This window comes from Podospora pseudoanserina, chromosome 1, assembly GCF_035222485.1.
Source record: "Podospora pseudoanserina strain CBS 124.78 chromosome 1, whole genome shotgun sequence".
Classification (NCBI taxonomy): domain Eukaryota; kingdom Fungi; phylum Ascomycota; class Sordariomycetes; order Sordariales; family Podosporaceae; genus Podospora; species Podospora pseudoanserina.
The window spans coordinates 6,638,672-6,656,366 of NC_085920.1; the positions used below are offsets into that span (position 1 = coordinate 6,638,672).

General features: G+C 54.3%; 5 protein-coding genes across 5 annotated transcripts; 1 reads left to right on the plus strand and 4 right to left on the minus strand.

Annotated features, from left to right (window-relative positions):
* Window positions 1–343: 343 nt before the first annotated feature.
* On the minus strand, window positions 344–2,033 carry QC764_118680 (uncharacterized protein; the record flags this gene model as incomplete). Its single annotated transcript, XM_062943133.1, has 2 exons — window positions 344–1,742; window positions 1,800–2,033. The coding sequence occupies 2 exons, from the start codon at window positions 2,031–2,033 to the stop codon at window positions 693–695; spliced, it is 1,284 nt and encodes a 427-aa protein (XP_062806203.1). The 3' UTR covers window positions 344–692.
* Window positions 2,034–2,631: 598 nt separating this feature from the next.
* QC764_118690 (uncharacterized protein) lies at window positions 2,632–3,372 on the minus strand (the record flags this gene model as incomplete). Its single annotated transcript, XM_062943134.1, has 1 exon — window positions 2,632–3,372. One exon carries the CDS (start codon window positions 3,370–3,372, stop codon window positions 2,632–2,634), a length of 741 nt encoding a protein of 246 aa, XP_062806204.1.
* A 417-nt stretch (window positions 3,373–3,789) lies between these two features.
* PPN1 (Endopolyphosphatase) lies at window positions 3,790–6,875 on the minus strand. Its single transcript, XM_062943135.1, has 2 exons — window positions 6,277–6,875; window positions 3,790–6,156 (listed from the first exon to the last, which is right to left on the minus strand). The coding sequence occupies exons 1-2, from the start codon at window positions 6,437–6,439 to the stop codon at window positions 4,148–4,150; spliced, it is 2,172 nt and encodes a 723-aa protein (XP_062806205.1). The 5' UTR covers window positions 6,440–6,875; the 3' UTR covers window positions 3,790–4,147.
* Window positions 6,876–8,998: 2,123 nt separating this feature from the next.
* Window positions 8,999–14,468, minus strand: QC764_118710 (uncharacterized protein). Its single transcript, XM_062943136.1, has 7 exons — window positions 14,409–14,468; window positions 14,134–14,343; window positions 13,383–14,108; window positions 13,191–13,286; window positions 12,473–13,122; window positions 12,295–12,418; window positions 8,999–12,229 (listed from the first exon to the last, which is right to left on the minus strand). The coding sequence occupies exons 3-7, from the start codon at window positions 13,705–13,707 to the stop codon at window positions 9,276–9,278; spliced, it is 4,149 nt and encodes a 1,382-aa protein (XP_062806206.1). The 5' UTR covers window positions 13,708–14,108; window positions 14,134–14,343; window positions 14,409–14,468; the 3' UTR covers window positions 8,999–9,275.
* A 2,676-nt stretch (window positions 14,469–17,144) lies between these two features.
* Window positions 17,145–17,681, plus strand: QC764_118720 (uncharacterized protein; the record flags this gene model as incomplete). Its single annotated transcript, XM_062943137.1, has 1 exon — window positions 17,145–17,681. The coding sequence occupies one exon, from the start codon at window positions 17,145–17,147 to the stop codon at window positions 17,679–17,681; it is 537 nt and encodes a 178-aa protein (XP_062806207.1).
* Between the last annotated feature and the right edge of the window lie 14 nt (window positions 17,682–17,695).

Here is a 17,695-nt window from a genome sequence, read left to right on the forward strand (position 1 = left end):
CCCTCACGCTGTTTCTGGTTTCTGGAGTTGACACTGTTTCCGGTGTCAAATGCTCTCTCTGTCTGCAGGCTGTCAGCATGCGACCGCCTGATCCGCACAGCCTCGCCAAGGTCTTCTTGACAGCTTCTTCAGTTACAGCAATCAGGTCGGGATGGTCAAAGACCGCTGCCGTCGAGTGTTCTGTTTGAGTCCAGCTCCTCGTCTCGACCTGTGGATTGATGTCTAAGCATCTCCTCATTTCTCGCTAAAACACTTCCCCCCAAGACGAAGCTCCAATCGTGTGTGTTCATTCTTCAAGAAAACTGCATCGTGCTCCCAATGACTGCCTGACCACTTGACTGGATCTTCACAAAAGTTAAGCAGTCGGCAGGCTTCAGGACTGGATACTTCCATTCAGACGAAGAGGTTTGCCTGATCCATCCTCTTGGTACTGCAACTTCATCTCACCTGAGGCAGACAGGAATATCACAACCAGCCTTATGTAGGTCATCTATGCAGTGTAGCCGCTTACTCTCAGCTGAACATCCCCTTCTTTCACGCTGCAATATTTATAAACAAAAAAAAAAGAAAAAAAGAAAAAAAAGAATCATGCCCGAGCCGTTACGTACCATGCTGGGCCAAGAAATTAGCAACCAAAGACATCTTGGTTCCATCTACCTATATCCCTTTTCTTTTATACACCCCCATCCCCTCTAAAACCCCTCCTCCTTCAACCTCTCCAGCCCCTGCACCAAGTCATCCCTCAAATCCTCCCACCCCTCCACACCGATGCTAACTCTCAACAACCTCCTATCCACCTTGGGATCCGTCATCGCCCTCCACTCAATCAAACTCTCCACTCCACCCAGACTCGTGGCATGGTGGAACAACTGCAGCTTGCTAGGCAACCTCTTCGCCTTCTCCTCGCTCTCCAACCACAAGCTAAACACCGGCCCAAACCCATTGGGCATCTGCTTCCTCAGCCACGAGTTCTCATCCTTTGCCTCCGGCTGCTGAGAAGCGTGCTGAATCTTGAAGACAGACTGCGCAATGATGTTGCTGTTGTCGCCGGCCGCCTTCTTCTCGGCAAGGAAGTCAACCAGTTTCTGGGCGCTCTCGCTCTGGCGCTTGACTCTCAGTTCCAAAGTGCGGGCACTACGGACGCCAAGCCAGCCTTCAAGAGAGCCCATCACACCTCCAAGGTGGAGGCGCTCCTCCCTGAGCTCTGGGAGCCACTTCTCGGCTCTGTCTGGGCGGATGGCGAGGACACCGGCAAGCATGTCGGAGTGGCCGCCGAAATACTTGGTGGCAGAGTGCATGACGATATCGACGTTGTACTTGAAGGGCTCCATCAGAGGGGGGGGGGCAAAGGTGGCGTCAACGGTGAGATAGCACCCCTTTTCGTCGGCCATCTTGCGGTAGTAAGCCAGGTCGCGAGCCTCGCCCGTGGGGTTAAGGGGTGTCTCGACGTGAATAACATCGCCCTTTTCGAGTTTGGCAAGGTCGGCATCGTCCTCCAGTTCAAGCTGCTCGAGGCCGTTGAGCTTCTTCATGATGTGGAGAATGCCATGGCAGCCGTGATAACCACCGCCGATAGCCACACGTTTGGGGTTGAGGAAGACAATCATGGCGTGGAAGGCGGCGAGACCGGATGCATAACTGAGTGACGGGGCTCCGAGGAGCGAGGTGAGGATGGCCTCGAAGCGGGTGGTGTTTGGTGCACTGTCTCGGGAGTACACGTGAGAGTCATAAGGGGCATTGGGCTGAACATTGTGTTAGTGACAGTGAACATGGGGTGTGATATGGTGTGAAGCACTCACGTTGAGATTGTCCCATGGTCTCAACTGTTCGGGGTCCCGGTTATATCGGAAAGTGGTAGAAACGTGCATGGGGGGAGCCACGGCCTGGTGATTGTTGATATAGTCATCGGCGTGGACCGAGCGAGAAGCCATAGACAGCTCCCTGCCAAAGGCGACAGCGAGCGAGTTGGGGCCCTCAACGACCGCCTTGACCGCAGACCCAGCGGGGCGAACAGGAAGCTCATCAGACGCCATCTTGGTAGATTAGTGAGTTGTATGTGACGACAAGGACAGAAACCGGCCGGTGTAAGTGAGGTGGTGTTGAGCTGCTCATATAAACGTTCGATATCGGCGCGGGGCAGCTGGGCGGCTCCATATGGTGGAATTCGTCATTCCAAGGGCGTCTCAACTGCTGCTAGCGGCGGCCTTTGCATCCACAACGCTTCTAGAAGCAGTTGCCCCTCCCCACTCGCCACTTTCACAGGGGCTTCCCGGATGGCACATCGGAGCTGCTTCACCAGCCGATACCGACCTCTACCGCGCGGCCCCGTTACTTTATGCATCGTGGTGAGAATCGTCAGTGCCTCTGGTCGACAAAAACAGTGACCTCGTGAACATGTCCGATTGCTTCCAATGTTGAGATCTTGCTCTGTGCGCTGGCTTCACGAGTGTCATGTCATGTGTCGTGCTTGCATCGTCGGATAACGCAGGTCGAGTTGGGGCAAAGGCAAGCCTCTGTATCGATGCCGATGATATGATCTTCCTCCAAGCCCTCCTCGACCAAAAAAAATCCCACATGTAGATTGCATTTCACGCCACAGTCAAATCGCACTGGATTAGTTATCCCCCCATCTCACCCCGTCACCTCCCTCAGCAACCCCGTCACCGTCCTAGCCTCCCATCCCTTCCTCCCCATCTCAGGCAACACCCTGTCCAACATCGGCCTCGTCCAACTCCTCCTATCATGACAAATAATCACCCCTCCCGGATCCAACATCCCCAAGATATGCCTCCCATTCACCCCCGCCCACCCAACCTGCGCATCATGAGGATAAATACTCCCCAACACCAGCCTGTACCCCAACCGGTTCACCACCCCCCTAATCCTATCGCTAAAAAACCCGCTCCCCGGCCTATAATACCTCTCCCTCCCCTCCCTCGGCGGCTCTTTCCCCTCGTCCCTATAAGCCCTATCAATCATCCCCTGCACCTCCCTCATCTCCCTCTCCAGCTCCTCCGTCGACAACCCCCTCGCAGGCTCATCATGCATCCCGTGATTCCCCAGCTCATGCCCCTGCCTCACAATCTCCCTCAGTATCCCCTCTCGCCCAGGAACCTGCGACCCAATCACAAAAAACGTCGCGTGCGCCCCGCTGGCAGAGAGCGCGGAGAGAATCCCCCTCGTGTGATCAGACGGCGCGTCGTCAATAGTAAGCGCCACAATCTTCTTGTCGGGGGGCAGCCAGATCCGGAAGAGGACGTCGGTCCAGCGGTGGGAGAAGTAGCGGATTAGCGACGAGGGCGGGTAGTACACCACGTACAGCGGCAAAATCACCACCACTACTAGGAGCAGCAGCAAAAAGAGGAGGTACATTCGTCGTCGGCGGGCGTGGCGGCGGGCGAAGCTGGTGGGGAGACGGAGGAGTCGGCGAAGGGGGAGGAGCATTGCGCTGCTGCGGCTTTGCTGTGTTTAAGGCGGGAAACAGGAAGAGACAAGATTAGGATATCATGTTTCAATGGCCTAGAAGCAAGAGACAAAACGAACGACAGGAAAAGTCTTCAAAGCTTACTCCAAGACAGCTGAGCATCAAATGGAGAAGGGGAAATGAATTGGCGATAAACGATAAAGATAGACAAGAAACGCGCGTGTTGCTGCAAAGTTACAGCAGCGTGACGTGCCTGGGTTTAATTGGGGTGGCGCAAGCTTCCTTGAGCTGAGAATATGTGGCTGAGAGTGTGGCACTCACCCCCTTTTTCTCTCTCTCTTAGCAAGCCGCAATAAAGTCTTATAGATAAATGTTTTAATTTTTGTATTACCTATTTCCTACATGTTCTAGCTCCATCGAGCCCCTTGAATTCACCACGTAAATCCCAGCAGAAGAATCTATCCACTCCATGCCAAAATGATGCCGTGAGACTCCAACGCTTCTTTTGCATTCTTCTCTTGCCCCCTTTTCCGTCGTCAATGCAACGCTGTCCAGGTATAGTATAAACCATACAAAAAAAAAAAAAAAACAAAAAAAAACCTCCCTTGAAAACATAACGCCATAGATGCATGCAAATACCCGCCCCATGAACCAGCAGATAACCACACAGATCGCCCCAGCTGAGCAATCCCTCGGTATCACTCCTGCTTGGTAGAAACCAAATCATGAGTACCTCTTCAGCTCACTCTTATCCAACGTCCCAACAAATGCATGACTCAAAAAATGCAGCCAGATCTTGTTCTTCTTTCCCTTCTTCTTCTTCTTCTTGTCCCCTTTCTTGCCCTTTTTTTTCTTGTCTCCCTTCTTCTTGTCCCCCTTCTTTGCCTCAGCCTCCATCTCTTCATCATCAGAGTCACTGTCCGACTCAAAATCAGACTCATCACAGTCATGCTCCTCCTCAACATCTCCCACCTCTTCATCGCCAGCCATCTCAACCAGACTCTTGCCCTTGGCCTTCTGCCCAATCCTATACGCCAACTCCACAAAGCTGTTCACCGTCAAATCTCCCAGCTTGTAGATCTTGTCGTTAAAAGTGCTGTACTCGACTGCAAAGGCAAATTCTCTCGGGTCCGGTTTCGGTGTCAGCGGCTTCTTCCCTCCGTTCTTCCCCTTTCGCCACTTCATAAGCCACGATTTCGAGGATTGGAGCAGGGAGAAAAGGCTGTTGGTTGTTGTTGGCTCGACGCTGTTCAAATCGGTAAGGTTGAGGTTGTTGATGTGCGTTAGGTTAGCAAAGTACTGTGTGTACCCTGTCAAGCTCAGAGGCTGCTGAGAATACGCAGGTCCGGGAGGGCTCGTCTTCGCTGGTGGAGGAGGAACGACAAGGTTGGGATCGTGAGGCTTCTTGTCCTTCTTTGGGCGTTTGCCGCCCTTCTTCTTTTTCTTCTTGTCGGTTTCGACATTTTCGAAGGAATCGCTCAGATCGTCTATCGGCGACAAGCTTCGCAGGTCGAGGTGCTTCTGAGGTGCGCTCGGGGCACTGGCAGGGTGCGACGAGTTCTTCGCGCCATTGCCAGGCATGTCGCGCCACAGAGGTGTGTTCTCAAGGCCAGAGATGTTGTATTCCACCACGCGTAACGTGGGGAAATACGTTGGTACGATGCTGGGGCTGACCAGCGACAACACATATCGTTCCCCCCAAGGATCCTTGCGCTTTGGCTTTCTGGTTCTGCCCTTCTTTCCATCCTGATTCACTTCGTTCGACTTGCCCGGCACAGTTGGGGGTGTCAACTTGGACCAGTCATCGCGGAGTTCCATCAGATAATCGGTGCCAGCCTGAACCGTAAGCTCATCGTCCAAGTACTCGCGAACGCCGAACTCAGGTGATAGACCGTTCAAGAAGGCGATGTCGACGTCGTGGGTGTCGTGGATAAGGAAGTGATCGATGTTCATGTGCCCATACATCCCGCTGATAACCACATCCCTATACTGGTGCAGCCAGAGCGTGTACTTTTGCCAGCAAGTCTCATCCCAAAGCTTCTTGCTGTCCGTCCTCGCTGGCGGGACATGGCCCATCAAGATAACCTTCATTCCCCTCTCCCTCATAAACTCCAACTGCACTCTCAACCACTCCAGCTGCTTAAACCCTGGCTCAGATGGGTTCTCACATCCATCCACACCCGCATTCCGGTCGAAAAAGTACAGCGTATTCAAGCTGAACACCGCCAACCGATTCGGAATAACCTCCACGTGGAACCAGCCTCCAAACTCAAAGCTATGCCTCTGCGCCTCTGGGATAAAATGCCTCCAAATGTGCGTATACGTCTGCAACCACTTGTTCGGCCCCGGCAGCAAAATGTTATGCGGCAAGATATCGTTATTCCCGAACGTCGGCACAACCGGTATGCTCATCCCATGTCCCGTCTCCTCGTTCCTGAGCATCTCGGCAAACTTGTCCGCAATCCAGGTGTTGGTCCCGAGCACCTGGTCCTGCGTGCGGGGCAAATCATCGTCGCGATCGTGACGCGCCGTGTCGCCCGTCCACACGACAAAATCAATCTTGTCCTTTAAATTCGCCTCAATCCAGTCAAACGTCGCATTCACCAGCGAGTACGGCGAATCGCAATCGGTCGTCTCGGCACCGTACGGCCCTGCTGGCCCTTCGCCCTTGTGGCATCCGTCGTCTTCGTCTGTGGATGAGTGGACTTTGTAGAATTCATCGGGATGGATGTCTGCGCGTGAATTTCCATAATGTCAATTTCAGTTCCTCAGAAATGACAGGCCTACCGCGATGGGACACAGAAGCCTGCCGCGAAGCTACGATAGCAATGGTGATGGAGGGGATAGCTCACCTGTGATATGCAGGAACCTGCCGTGCAGCCCTTTTCGCGGGGCAGAATTCGACAGTATGTGCTGCTGCTCTGCCGCCGGCGCAGTTGGACCTGAACCTGAGAGCCTGGCAATGACGCCATGGTACAGCAGTCCCAGGCACAGAATGCGCTGGAGAGCCATCATTTGGTTGACGGCTGAAAAAAACGAAAATAGTAACAGGGGAAATAATAATAATAATGACAATTCAGGAGTATGTATCCCTTCCGTGGGTTGGGGGGTGGTGTTTTCGCGCTGGGGCGCCTTTCTTTAGATATAGGTTGTCATACCAGGCATGGATGGGAATCGAGAAAGAGGAGCGGGTCGGTAGGGTGGTGGAAAAGAAATCTAGATGGCCGTCGAATGTTTTTGGCGTCAAAGGGAGGAGGAGCCCACTGTAAAGTGGTTCTCAAGCCTGTTTTAGCTTTTCAGACCCTCAGCTGGGCGGGCAAGGCGAGAAAGGGTGGTGGCCAACAAACGGTCGCGGTCTGGGCCAGTGTCAGAGGATGACGCTTCTTCCGGGCTCTTGTCATGTGTGTGGATGGAGTCTTGGCTCCTTTTCTGCGAGAACCCTTTTGGGTCGACAAGTCAGTCGATCACAAGATGCCCAGCCTGTGACACTGAACGGGGATGTGGTGGGAGACGTGGGATGTCTTCATTTTTAATACCCCAGAAGCAAACCTAAAAAATGCTTAACATTTGTTCTTTTTTCGTATCACCACAATCAAATCAACTGCTATGAGTTGATTACCTGCTGTACCGCCCATCTGAACTGCGTCTTTTTCGCTTCCGATCACCATCCACAGCACAGCAAGTTTCTGTCTTTTTCGTCTCTTGAGCACCTTGACGGTTCAGATACCGAGTATACCTATTCAGCCACGCGGGACCCCCCCCCTTTGAAGACTTTACACCCACACAGCCAATATCCTTCAAGCTTCCTCCCCACGTGTGTAACAGAGCACAACTACATATTGTAGAAACCAGACATGTGCCTCGCTCTGTGGCTGTCGACCTCTCTACCGTTCCATCATCTGCCTTTCTGACACCATTCATGATGTGGTGATCTCTTCTGCCTAGGCACCCCCACAGGCCATCACCCAGGTCCCCGCGGCATAACCCGCATCACCATCGACGTCACAAACCTCGCTTTTCCATTCCGCCAGCACCCTTTGCCGGCCGTGATATCGAACCCCACGAACACTTAACTTCATCAAAGATCAGCGGGGCATCTCCCTTCTTGGCCCAAGCCCCAAAAAAGGGTCAAAGGTTTCGCAGCTGGACTTGCTGGTCTGGTGGGGTGGAAGGAGGGGTCGTCGACCACCCCACGGACCTACTCAAGAAACATCTTGGTAAATGATCTGAAAACATTTCAGCCAGAAGCGTTGACCAGCGGTTACTCTTCCATGACAGCATATCCTGTGATCCCCAATCCATCCATCACAGCCCAAAAAAAAAAAAAAGAAAAAAAAGAGAAAAAAAAAAGGCGGGGGAAATCGGAATCGCCATCCCCCAAATCCCATCTTTCATTATCCTGCCCATCAAGAACAGTGCGGGGTGTTCGATAGTGGGACGTTAGCACACTGTCCAGCAAAGTGGGGCCTCCTCCCATTAAAACCACCAATTTTTTTCGCGTCTTTGCGCGTTTCTCTTTTTCTCCTTCTTTCATACATCAAATGCAGCCAGCGCCGCGTCTATAGACTTCCTCTCCTCCATGTCTGCCAGAATGCTCATTGCTAGCTTGCTAGAGAAAATATTAGATTGCCGTACGTTTGAGGGAGGTTGGAGCTTTCAGGAGCAATGAATACTTCCTATGGTTTAATCGGCCACATTTTTTTATTTATTTTTTTGTAAGAATCTTTTCCCAACCCTCTGATAGCTTGAGGGTTTTGGGGGGCCACTTCCGACATGGAATCATGACCGGCCCCGTTAGAGAGTTGGTATACCTTACTGGTGATGATCAGCTGCTGGAAAACTTTGTGTAGCCTTGCGTGGTGCAGCTGGTCGTGGGTTGCCGTGCGGGTGGGTTGTGGAGGGGGCGGAATGACCCGACCAACTCGGCCATCTGCCTGGTGATGATTTACACTTCTTCCCGGAGGATCACGTTAAAACATCTCGATCTGACCTGAGCCTGATATCACGACCTGTTGATGACCCAGCACCGGAATGCCCGAGCTGGTGTGTATCACCACAAACGTGGTATAAGGTAAGGTGTCGCGTGTTCGCTTTTCTGGTGTCTGCCTCGATCGATGGTTCACCCTATTGTTCTGCCCTCAGTGTAGTTTCACAGCATGGAGGTTCGTTCCGGTTTCGCCCTGTCGGTTACAGCTTGTGTACAGTCTCGCTGTCAGGAGGTGTGGTGTGCACAGCATTGAGGGGATTTCCCCTCAAGGTGGTTGGTGGTGGATGCTGTTGTTGTGGATTTGCCATGGTTGCGATGGCATCACAGCACAGATGTGCAGAGTCCTACCAGGTGATAGAGAGAGTCCCCATGCCGTGACCCCTCGGTTGCCAATCATTGTTTGGTGCTTGATATACATTCGAGAAGGCAGCTGATGGCGATTTCACAAGAACGGGCCTTCTGGCCTCATGTGGTCCCAACATACACATCAACTACACCCTCTGGAAAGAGATGTTTGTTTAAAGAAAAGGAGAATCCAAAGAAGATAAATATAACCATTTCAGCTGACCACACAGCTCAGAGAAACAACCCCTCATATATATATATATATATATATATATATATATTTTACACATAAATCACGAAAGACCTCTCCTTCCCCCTTCCAAAATTATGAATGACAGTAGAATAAAAGACATAAATCCGTCATCATTATAAAATCTCACTTTCCCCGTTGAAACATAAAAAATAGATATCTCCATCCCTCTCATTCTAGCCAAGTCATGGACTCATCTCCCATATCTTTTTAGACCAGAATCACCAAAAAAAATTGAAATAAATGGATGTAATAGGAGCCGGCAAGATTTAGTCCGTATCCATCGCATCCGGCGGGACCGGCGATCCAAGCGTCACCTCCGGCCGACGCAAGGCTTGGTATGGTTTAACTTCTAGTGACAACTCGGGGGGCTCTGACTTCTGCTGTTGTGGCTGGCCAGCCCCAACGCCGTTCGTTTCTTCCACTACGTCCATCGCGTCCTCCTTCGATGGCCGGGGCGGCACGGCGACTTGGATCTCGGAAGCAATCTCTGATTCGTGATCGGCGTGTGAGTTGGGCAGTTGCCCAGATGGCTCGGTTTTGGAGGTCTGGATCGACGAAGGAGCTGGAGAAGCCTGTGCCGATGAAACCCGAGTGCTGGGCTCCTGCTGGTACAGTTGGGTGCGTTCTTCGCGGGTGGTCTGAACAACAGATGCCCTGTCGCTGTATTCGGAGCCTCTTCGGGAGTCTTCATCCATGTCGACATCCAGTTGAACATGTGAATCGTGCTCAAGCTCTTTGCCCTTCTCCGTTGCCGTCGTCGGCGTCCGGGCAACAGAATCTTTTCTCTCACTGGCGTTCCCACCCCCGCCGCCCGTCGTCTTTGGCGTAGAAGGAACGATGACGTTCAACACACAGTCATCCAAATGCTCATAAAACTCCTGGGCTGTAGCGAACTGGCTCTGGCAAATGCTGCACTTTGCCCCGGCAGCGCCGGCTCGCGCGGACCCAGATGTCAAAATGAGCTTCCTGCTGTTCGGTGGTGTCTGCTCGACGTTGTGCACGGCTGTCAAGTGACGCTTGAAGACATCCGCCCGGTTGAAGGCCTTCTCGTAGGATGTCCCGGCACCAGGACAAAATGGGCAGATCATGGTGCCTTTGTAGTGTGTGAGGGCATGTCTATTCTTGTCGTATTTTCGCGCGAACCCCTTGGTATGATACTCGCAGGTCTCGATTGGGCACTTTTCAGGACGTTCCTCCATGTGGGTCAGCATGTGAGCTGCCAAGTCCTTGAAAACACGACCGCATTCTGGATGGGGGCAGCGGTTGCGGACGGAGGAGGATGCCGAAGTAGGTGTGAGCTGTGACTCGTCGTTGCTCTTGAGGACCGGGGTCGGTGTCATGTAGGCACCCGGTGAGCTTTGTATGATCATAGGTGGTGGGCCAACTGGACCCCCTACTGAGCCGAGAGAGCCGAGGGGCCCAGCATGAGCCATCGGGCCGAACGAAGGGGCCAGCAGCGGCTGAGAGGGTACCGGGAGACCGTGTGGATGTGGATGTCCCAAGTGTGCCGGCGGTGGTGGAGGAGGCGCAGGGGCTAGGCGTGGTGCTTCTAGAACCGGTGGTGAGCGGCGCCGAGGTGGGGAGATAAAGTCATGGGTGTTCTTGTAATCATGCCCCTCGTCTTCTCCACTGGACGCGTCGTCCTGATCCTGTACGTCAATCGACTGCCGTACTTCCCGCATCCAGTCTTTCAAGATATTCATCGGCGGCCAATCCCCGCTCGCTTTACCGCCACGATGAGGATTGAAGTGAGCTCGTCTCAGATGCGCTGCTGCGTTGTAGTAGGCGCCGTAGCGTTTTTGGGTCACGCAGGCCTTGCATTTCGAGAGAGGTATCACGGGCTGGGGTGAATTAGGTGGGCCCTGAGGCTCTGTGCAAACCCATCTCTTGACCAGAGCAGCATGCTTGGCATCGTTGTGTCTTCTCAGTTCGTGTTCGCCACGGAAACCCTCAGGGTACTCGTTACATTTCGTGCAGTATACTCTCCGCAAAGGCGGCCTTTGGTATGATGGTCGAAGCCTCGGTGCCGCGATGGGCGAGGTCAGCCCACGACCAGCCTGTCTGGGGAACGTTGGGCTTTCGGCAACGGTGTGGCGCCTACCCATATCCATAGACTGTGGTGATGTGGGAAATCGGTCCGGCTCTCCTTTGAAAACATAAATATCCCTGTCGGCTTGTCCGGGGACGTTGGGGCCCCACGGGTGGGCAAGAGGTCTCATATCTGGCAGCGGCTTCCGCGGCTCTTCCGCAGGCTTGGCGATTGGGGGTAGGACGAAGGATCCTTGCCTTTGTGATGACCGCTGCTTCAAAAACCCATGGTAAACATTGCCCTCAATCTCTCCGCTCCCGAGAAACAGCAAGAAGTCTTTCGTACTTGTCAAACCACGCTCCGCCCAAGAGTTCCTTCCTAGGAACGCCCCAACTGAAGCGAGTAGCTCGCGGTCTTCGTTGTTCAGCTCTGATTCGTGGCCATCTAGTAACATGGTGGTAGAGGCTGCGAAGATGCAAACCAGAGCTTTGTAAACTGCGTGCATGGCCGATGTGGCAGGCTCTGTGGGCGAGTTAACGCGTGCTTGTGCAGCCCTGTCCACAAGCAACGTTCTGACGATGCTAAAGATGCAGAGTGAAAAGAAGCTTGCGAGCCAAGTCTTTGGGTCCAGCGTGTTGGATCTCATCATCTGAGTATCGAGAGAGTGCAGGAACTGCGTCATGCAATTGTAAAGCAACTGGAAACGTCCGTAGAGATCGGCATCGTCGAATATGACGTGGGTGCTCGAGCTGCTTGGCTCGCCGTGGATAGCTGGGTCGGGCAGCTGAAGGTCATAAAATAGCGCTTCTCGAAGCAGTAGTTTGGCCCGATACAAGACTGGATATGTCACCGCCTCTGACTCCCTGCTTGCCGAGAGAACGCCGCTCAGTTTGAGAAGTTGCCAAAAGTTGTAGGTGCCACTCATATTCCAGCTTGCTGCCAATACGGTCAGGACCGGTGGAGGGCGGTCCACGGGCTCTTTGCCGAATGATGCCAGCGTTGGGTTGGATGGAGGTAAGCTGGCTAGATCTTCTGTCCACCAAAAACCATCATCAAAGTCCAGATCATCCTTGACCATCCTCGCGATTTCCGGTGCAATGACGAATGATCGTTCGAGAAATTCGTTCATGTTTCGGCGAATTGCAAGTGGGGAGGTCATGGGAGTCTGCGTGTGTCGAGGGGAAACGGCGGCTGAAGACAAGTGTTAGTTTCACAGCCGCTTGACAAGATAAATCAGCAAAGAAGAAGAGCCATACTGGGAAGCATAGTCTCCGTAAAGTTGGCGAGCGGTCCTCGATGACAGCCCAGAGCTTTCCAAAAATCATTGTCTGACGGGGCTGTTGGTTCAGGACAAAGTCCGCATGGATCATTGGAGTCACACTAAGACGGTCAGCGAACAAAGTACGAATCCTCAGTCGGCAGTAGCGCACTCACCCCCTTTTTCAAGACTTTACATCGAAGACATGGCCCGACCTCCCGGAGCAGCCGCAGCTCACCAATTGATTCCAACCGCGATTGCCCCACACGACTGCGCTTCAACGGTGGCAGCAAGGGATCGACCTCGGAATCGACTGACCCACGAGGGCCTGCCGGATGTTCGGGTACAAACGAATAGCTCCTTAGCGATTCGCGGTGGTCTTTTGCCGGAGGTTGACTGTTTGTTGCTATTGGCGCAAGCTGAATGTTGGGGCCTGGACGAGGTAGATACAAAGGAGATGGCTGCTTGCTGTAATCGGTGCTGTAATTTCGGTTGGTCTTCTCGGGGAAGACAAGCGGTGGTGTGCCGCTGACTGAGAGACCCGAGTCTCTTTTCTGGAGAGAGACATGCTCTCTCGAGTGTTGATCTCGGTCATCGTGAAGAGGATATCCGTAGATGTAGTGCATACACCTCTCGTCCCAACACTTGTAGGAGTGGTGAGTCCGAAAACCTAGAGGTACGCTATCCCTCAACCTCATTGCAGACACAACTGGGTCGAAGCGGGCAACGTTCCTGTCCAGCCATGCAGCATACCCTTCCGGCGCTTGATCCCGAAAATAATGATACTTGAGGGTGTCAAGAAACCTAGGGTCCTGAAGGTCCACGCCTACCAGATAAAAAGTTCAAGTCAACCCTCCGAGTAGGCAGAGCAATGGAGCCAGAGACGTGACTTACCATGTTCGAGACAGGCTGCCTCGATGCATTCGCAGTTATACTGCAACGTTCGGGCCTCTTCTATTTCAGACAGGAGAGGGATTTTGTTGGATAATTCTGACGAAAGGTTGGCATTAGACGAGATAGACTTGGAACAACTGGACAACCCCGGGAGAAAAGAAGCCACGGTGGACGGGGATGAGGGTGGCTCACGGTTCTCGTCGGCATACGCGCGCAGTACACGATGCTTATGCCGCAGCATTTCAAGCTCGACCTTGATGTTGGGGCCATATTTCTGAGGAAGCAGGACAGCTAGCTTGGCCTGAATTTCGGCCTGCTGATCCAGCAGGTGCTTGATGGTGGGATCCAACGACGGATCATACTGAGGCGCTGGATGAGGAGAGTGATGGGGGGCACCTCCAGCTCCAACAGGTGCGGCCAGGACAGACGACGGCGGTGGTGGTACGGAGAGCGAGTTGCGCTCGGGCCGAGACGAAGATGCCGGCAGCGGCAGCGGCGCGATATTGTCGGCGGCCATAGCGTCGGGCCCCCTCGGCGGCGGCGTCGGGGAAGGCTAGGGGTTGGACACGGACGCAGCCACGGCACGGCAGTTGATGCCGAAGCGAGGCTCTCTGCTCTGTGCTCTCTCACAAACTGTGCTTAGGTTGTTCACACAAAACACCGAGCCGGAGGCCGGAAAATGCTCTCGGCGACCGTGTCGCGGAGGCGGAGGCGGTGGTGGCGGCACCAGCAGCAGCGGGTGTTTATTCATCCACAGACCAGCTCCGATCAAGGCTCTTGGTGCGTCAATGACAAAGGTTCTGGCGGGCCGGTTTGCGCAACATGGTAGGACGGTTGTGGCGGCGATTCAACGGCGCTGAGATGCATCACAAGGCCATAGTGCGCGCGGGCACAGTGGAAGGTGAAATTAGCTCAGGGCAGGCCAGGGCAGGCCAGGGCAGGCCAGGGCAGGTCAGGGCGAGGTGAAGCTGTGACTCTGTGAGAGAGAGGCAGGGCCTGGCAGCCTGATGGCTGATAGGTATCCGGAGAACTGGAAAGACAGACGGGCTCGGGCTCGGACTCGGAGCTGTCAATGTCTGTCAAACGGAACCCAGGTAGAAGCTGTCAAGGACAGCCCAACGACCGAGTCGTTTTTTTTGGCGATGGATACGCGCTGCTCCTCACTTGGGGTATTATTAAACCATAGTCAAAGGGTCAATTGGGGAAGTGGGGCGCAACATGGTCAATTTGTTTTTGCCTGTCGTCCAGGGACCTCTGCTTCTGCTACAGAAGGGCGAGGCGGCAGATTAGATAGCTTCCTTTTTCTAGCTGCCCTTTCTAGTCCCCGGTGCTAGCCAAGCCTTCCCGTGCCGGCCACCGCCTTGTGTTTCTGCTCCATCACCTAGAATCTCTCTCTCTCTCTCTCTCTCTCTCTCTCTCTCTCTCTCTCTCTGTCTCTCTCCTTCCTCTGATTCCCCTATCAACTGCACCTCTTGCTGCACCTGCTGCCCTTTGTGTAGCCCATCCCGTCTCCAGCTCACCCACACTCGCAACTGTCCAAGCATAACGCACGATTTCGTCTCGCAGCCCGCCCTCTCCGCACGAGGGGAACTCTGAGACTGGACGCCTCAACGCCCCGCCAGGGTAAGCTAGGGCTCGAGCTCTCGGTGCTTTTCCGGGGTGGGAATAGCCTGGATGCGATGCAGAGCCGGGGTCCAGAAGACCGTTGGAACATGAGCTGACCTGTGTGACGGAATTTCCAGTTCACCTCCTTCTTGTCTTCCAGGTTCTAGTTTCTTTTCTTAGGCCTCCCCCCCGCGCGCCGTTGCATTTATCTCCATCCTACCCGCGAATCCCAGGCTGGATGGACGGACTATCAGATCAGACCTGCTTGAGACACCCGTCATCATTGGCAACAGACTAGACGGTGTATGCAAGCCTCTCTCGAGAGAGAGTGAGGTCTCGAAGCGATGTCGCGGCACGTCTGGCTGGTCCGGCGGGAGGAGCAAGAGGAGGTAGGTCAGGTACTCTATATGTCACGCACTCCGCGCCGCGGTACATGGCATGTAGTCCCATGTAGGGTGTATGTGCTAACCAATCTAGAAGCCGAACGGCATCCTGTGGCCGCGATGCAGGTGGTATCTTTTGCCGACATGAGAATACAACCTCGATGCCCGCCCGTCCACTTGCTGCTCTCAGGAAGGAAGACGGTGGTGTCGCCCGCAGCTGGCCCGTCAGCTGATTCGATTGTCTCGTTCGTCCCTCGCAAGGCTTGCATGCCAGCCCCTTCGTGCAGATTGGGGTTGCTACGATGACAGTCATATCGCGCGATAGCAACTGCCAGCACCTACTCCGCATCTCCAGGCAATAGTCTCCCAGCATACAGGCAACGTTAAGCCAACCTTCGTTCGTCCAAGCCACGGTTCCCCAGTTTCTTGACTCAGGTTGACATTGGCCAATGCATCTTGGCCAGTGCTTATTGCGCCATCCTGTTGCTTGCATCATGGGAATCCTGGTGCCGGCTCCCAGGCCCGCATTTCTCCCCTCAGCAACGTCTGCTCTGCCGCTTGTTTTCGCTCCGAGAGCCGCAGCGCCTGGTCTTTGGGCTCCACGTTTTTCAACGGCGTGACATCGGGTGCGTGCTGCGAGGGGAGAGTCGCTGGTCCCCGTGCCATCCGCCTGGCGTTTGCAGCTCTTGCAGCTCTGAGAGGCCCGTCCCACGAACCGGCTGTCGCCAACGCTTTTCCCGCATCCCAGATCCACTTTATTTCTTGAAGAATCAGGGTGTTCGACCCTCGCTTCCAGATTCAATCCCGTTCCTCAACCTTGACGTCGTCGCCGGCAACACCCGGTTCTCCAGCATGTCATCCTGCCAAACTCTGCCAGGTACGGGCCGAATGGCAGGTAACTGACGAAGAGTGAGGCGGGTGGGGTAAGGACCTAGTCCGTATCGCCGTGTCTCTCTTTCGTTGGAGTGACTGGACAATGGTCCGGTCAATCTATGTGATGGGAAACTTGCAGCGTGCTTGAGCAGTGTAACGCATGGCACCGGCACCGGGCACCGTCAGTGCAGAGCATGGCTCACGAGTGGAATGGGAAGAGACAGTCGAGACATCACCTCCTATCGAGGCTTGCGCAGCATTGATCGGAGCTTCACCGTCCCTCTACCTGATACTGGCAGACCGGACAGCCGACAAAGAGGCGGCTGCTCCGATGTTCCGAGTTGAGAAGGACCCCCTAGAAGTCACTAGATTGTGTGCGTTGCAGCAGCAGCACATGGGCCCTCCTCGATGAGAGGCTCGCCGAATCGCTGCTATCTACCACCCTCCACCACAAACCAAGGAGTTGAAGCTCTTATCATTCACTGGTGCAAGCCCCCCGCCTCCATGCTCTAGCCGCCCGCTCATGGCCGCTCACGCCCCCTTGCTCTTATTGCCCAGCCACAAACCAGTCGTCACCAGTTGTGCTTCTGTGGCACAAGCTTTCCCCTCACCCCTCTTTCCCCTCTTCAGTCAGGCCTCCCAAGCTTCCAGTGCACAGCCTGTCCGTTTTGGGGATAGAACCATCCGCCTGTCTTTCAGCTTTCCCCAGCTGGGTCGCCCTATGCCCCCTCGTAGAACTCTTGCCAAGCATCTGACCTTTGATCATAGTTCACGCGCGCCTGGGCCGGTAATGACGAGCCCGATGGCTGGTACCTTCCACTGTGGCTGGTGTGTTGGGAGATGACGGTCCTGTAGCAGCCGAACAGCCCCTTTCCCCCGTAATGGGAAGCGATGGCGTCGTCGACGAGGCATTCGAAGCCCGTGCCACCACCATCAGACTGGTTTGTATGAGCCTGAGGACGCGCTGGAGGGCAATAGCCCCTGGCCGACGTTCAGGAAAGCTACCAGGCCATTCCCCTTTGGCGTCAGGCTGGCGGTGTGTCCGTAATTGCTATGGTTGCGGGTTGACGTAGTAGCAGTGAACAAGTTGCTGATGATGCAGAATAAAAGAATGTGCTTCCCCTTCGCCTTCACCTCTGTCCATTACATTCGTTCTTCACATTATCGTCACATCAGCACTCAACCAATTTTATGGTTTACATCAACACTTACCACCCACCATGGATACCTTCCAATTTCTCCTCTGGCTTCCAGCCAGCCCCCTCAGCCTCGCCCTCCTCGTCCTGGTAGCCATTCTTGTCAGCATCCTGGTTACCTTTTACACCACCAAGCAACACTACCAGAACTCGACATTGATCACCACCACTACTACCACCACCACCACCAGACAACAGACCCCAAAGGATCACCAGCCGCAACTCCCCGCTGCCACCCCCGAGACAAGACAGCAACTCGTCCAGGAGTCACTACTCCCCGCCGAGCAGCCCACGGCAACGCGGCCGATCCCAATCCCCATCCCGACATCACCAGTAGGCTGGCGCAACTCCTTCGGTCCTGCCGTGATGCACCCCCCCAAGAGGGATTCGCTCGTGAGCTCGGTCGGCGCAAGAAAGGGGAGCTACTGCGCTAGGTGCTCCTCCTGGC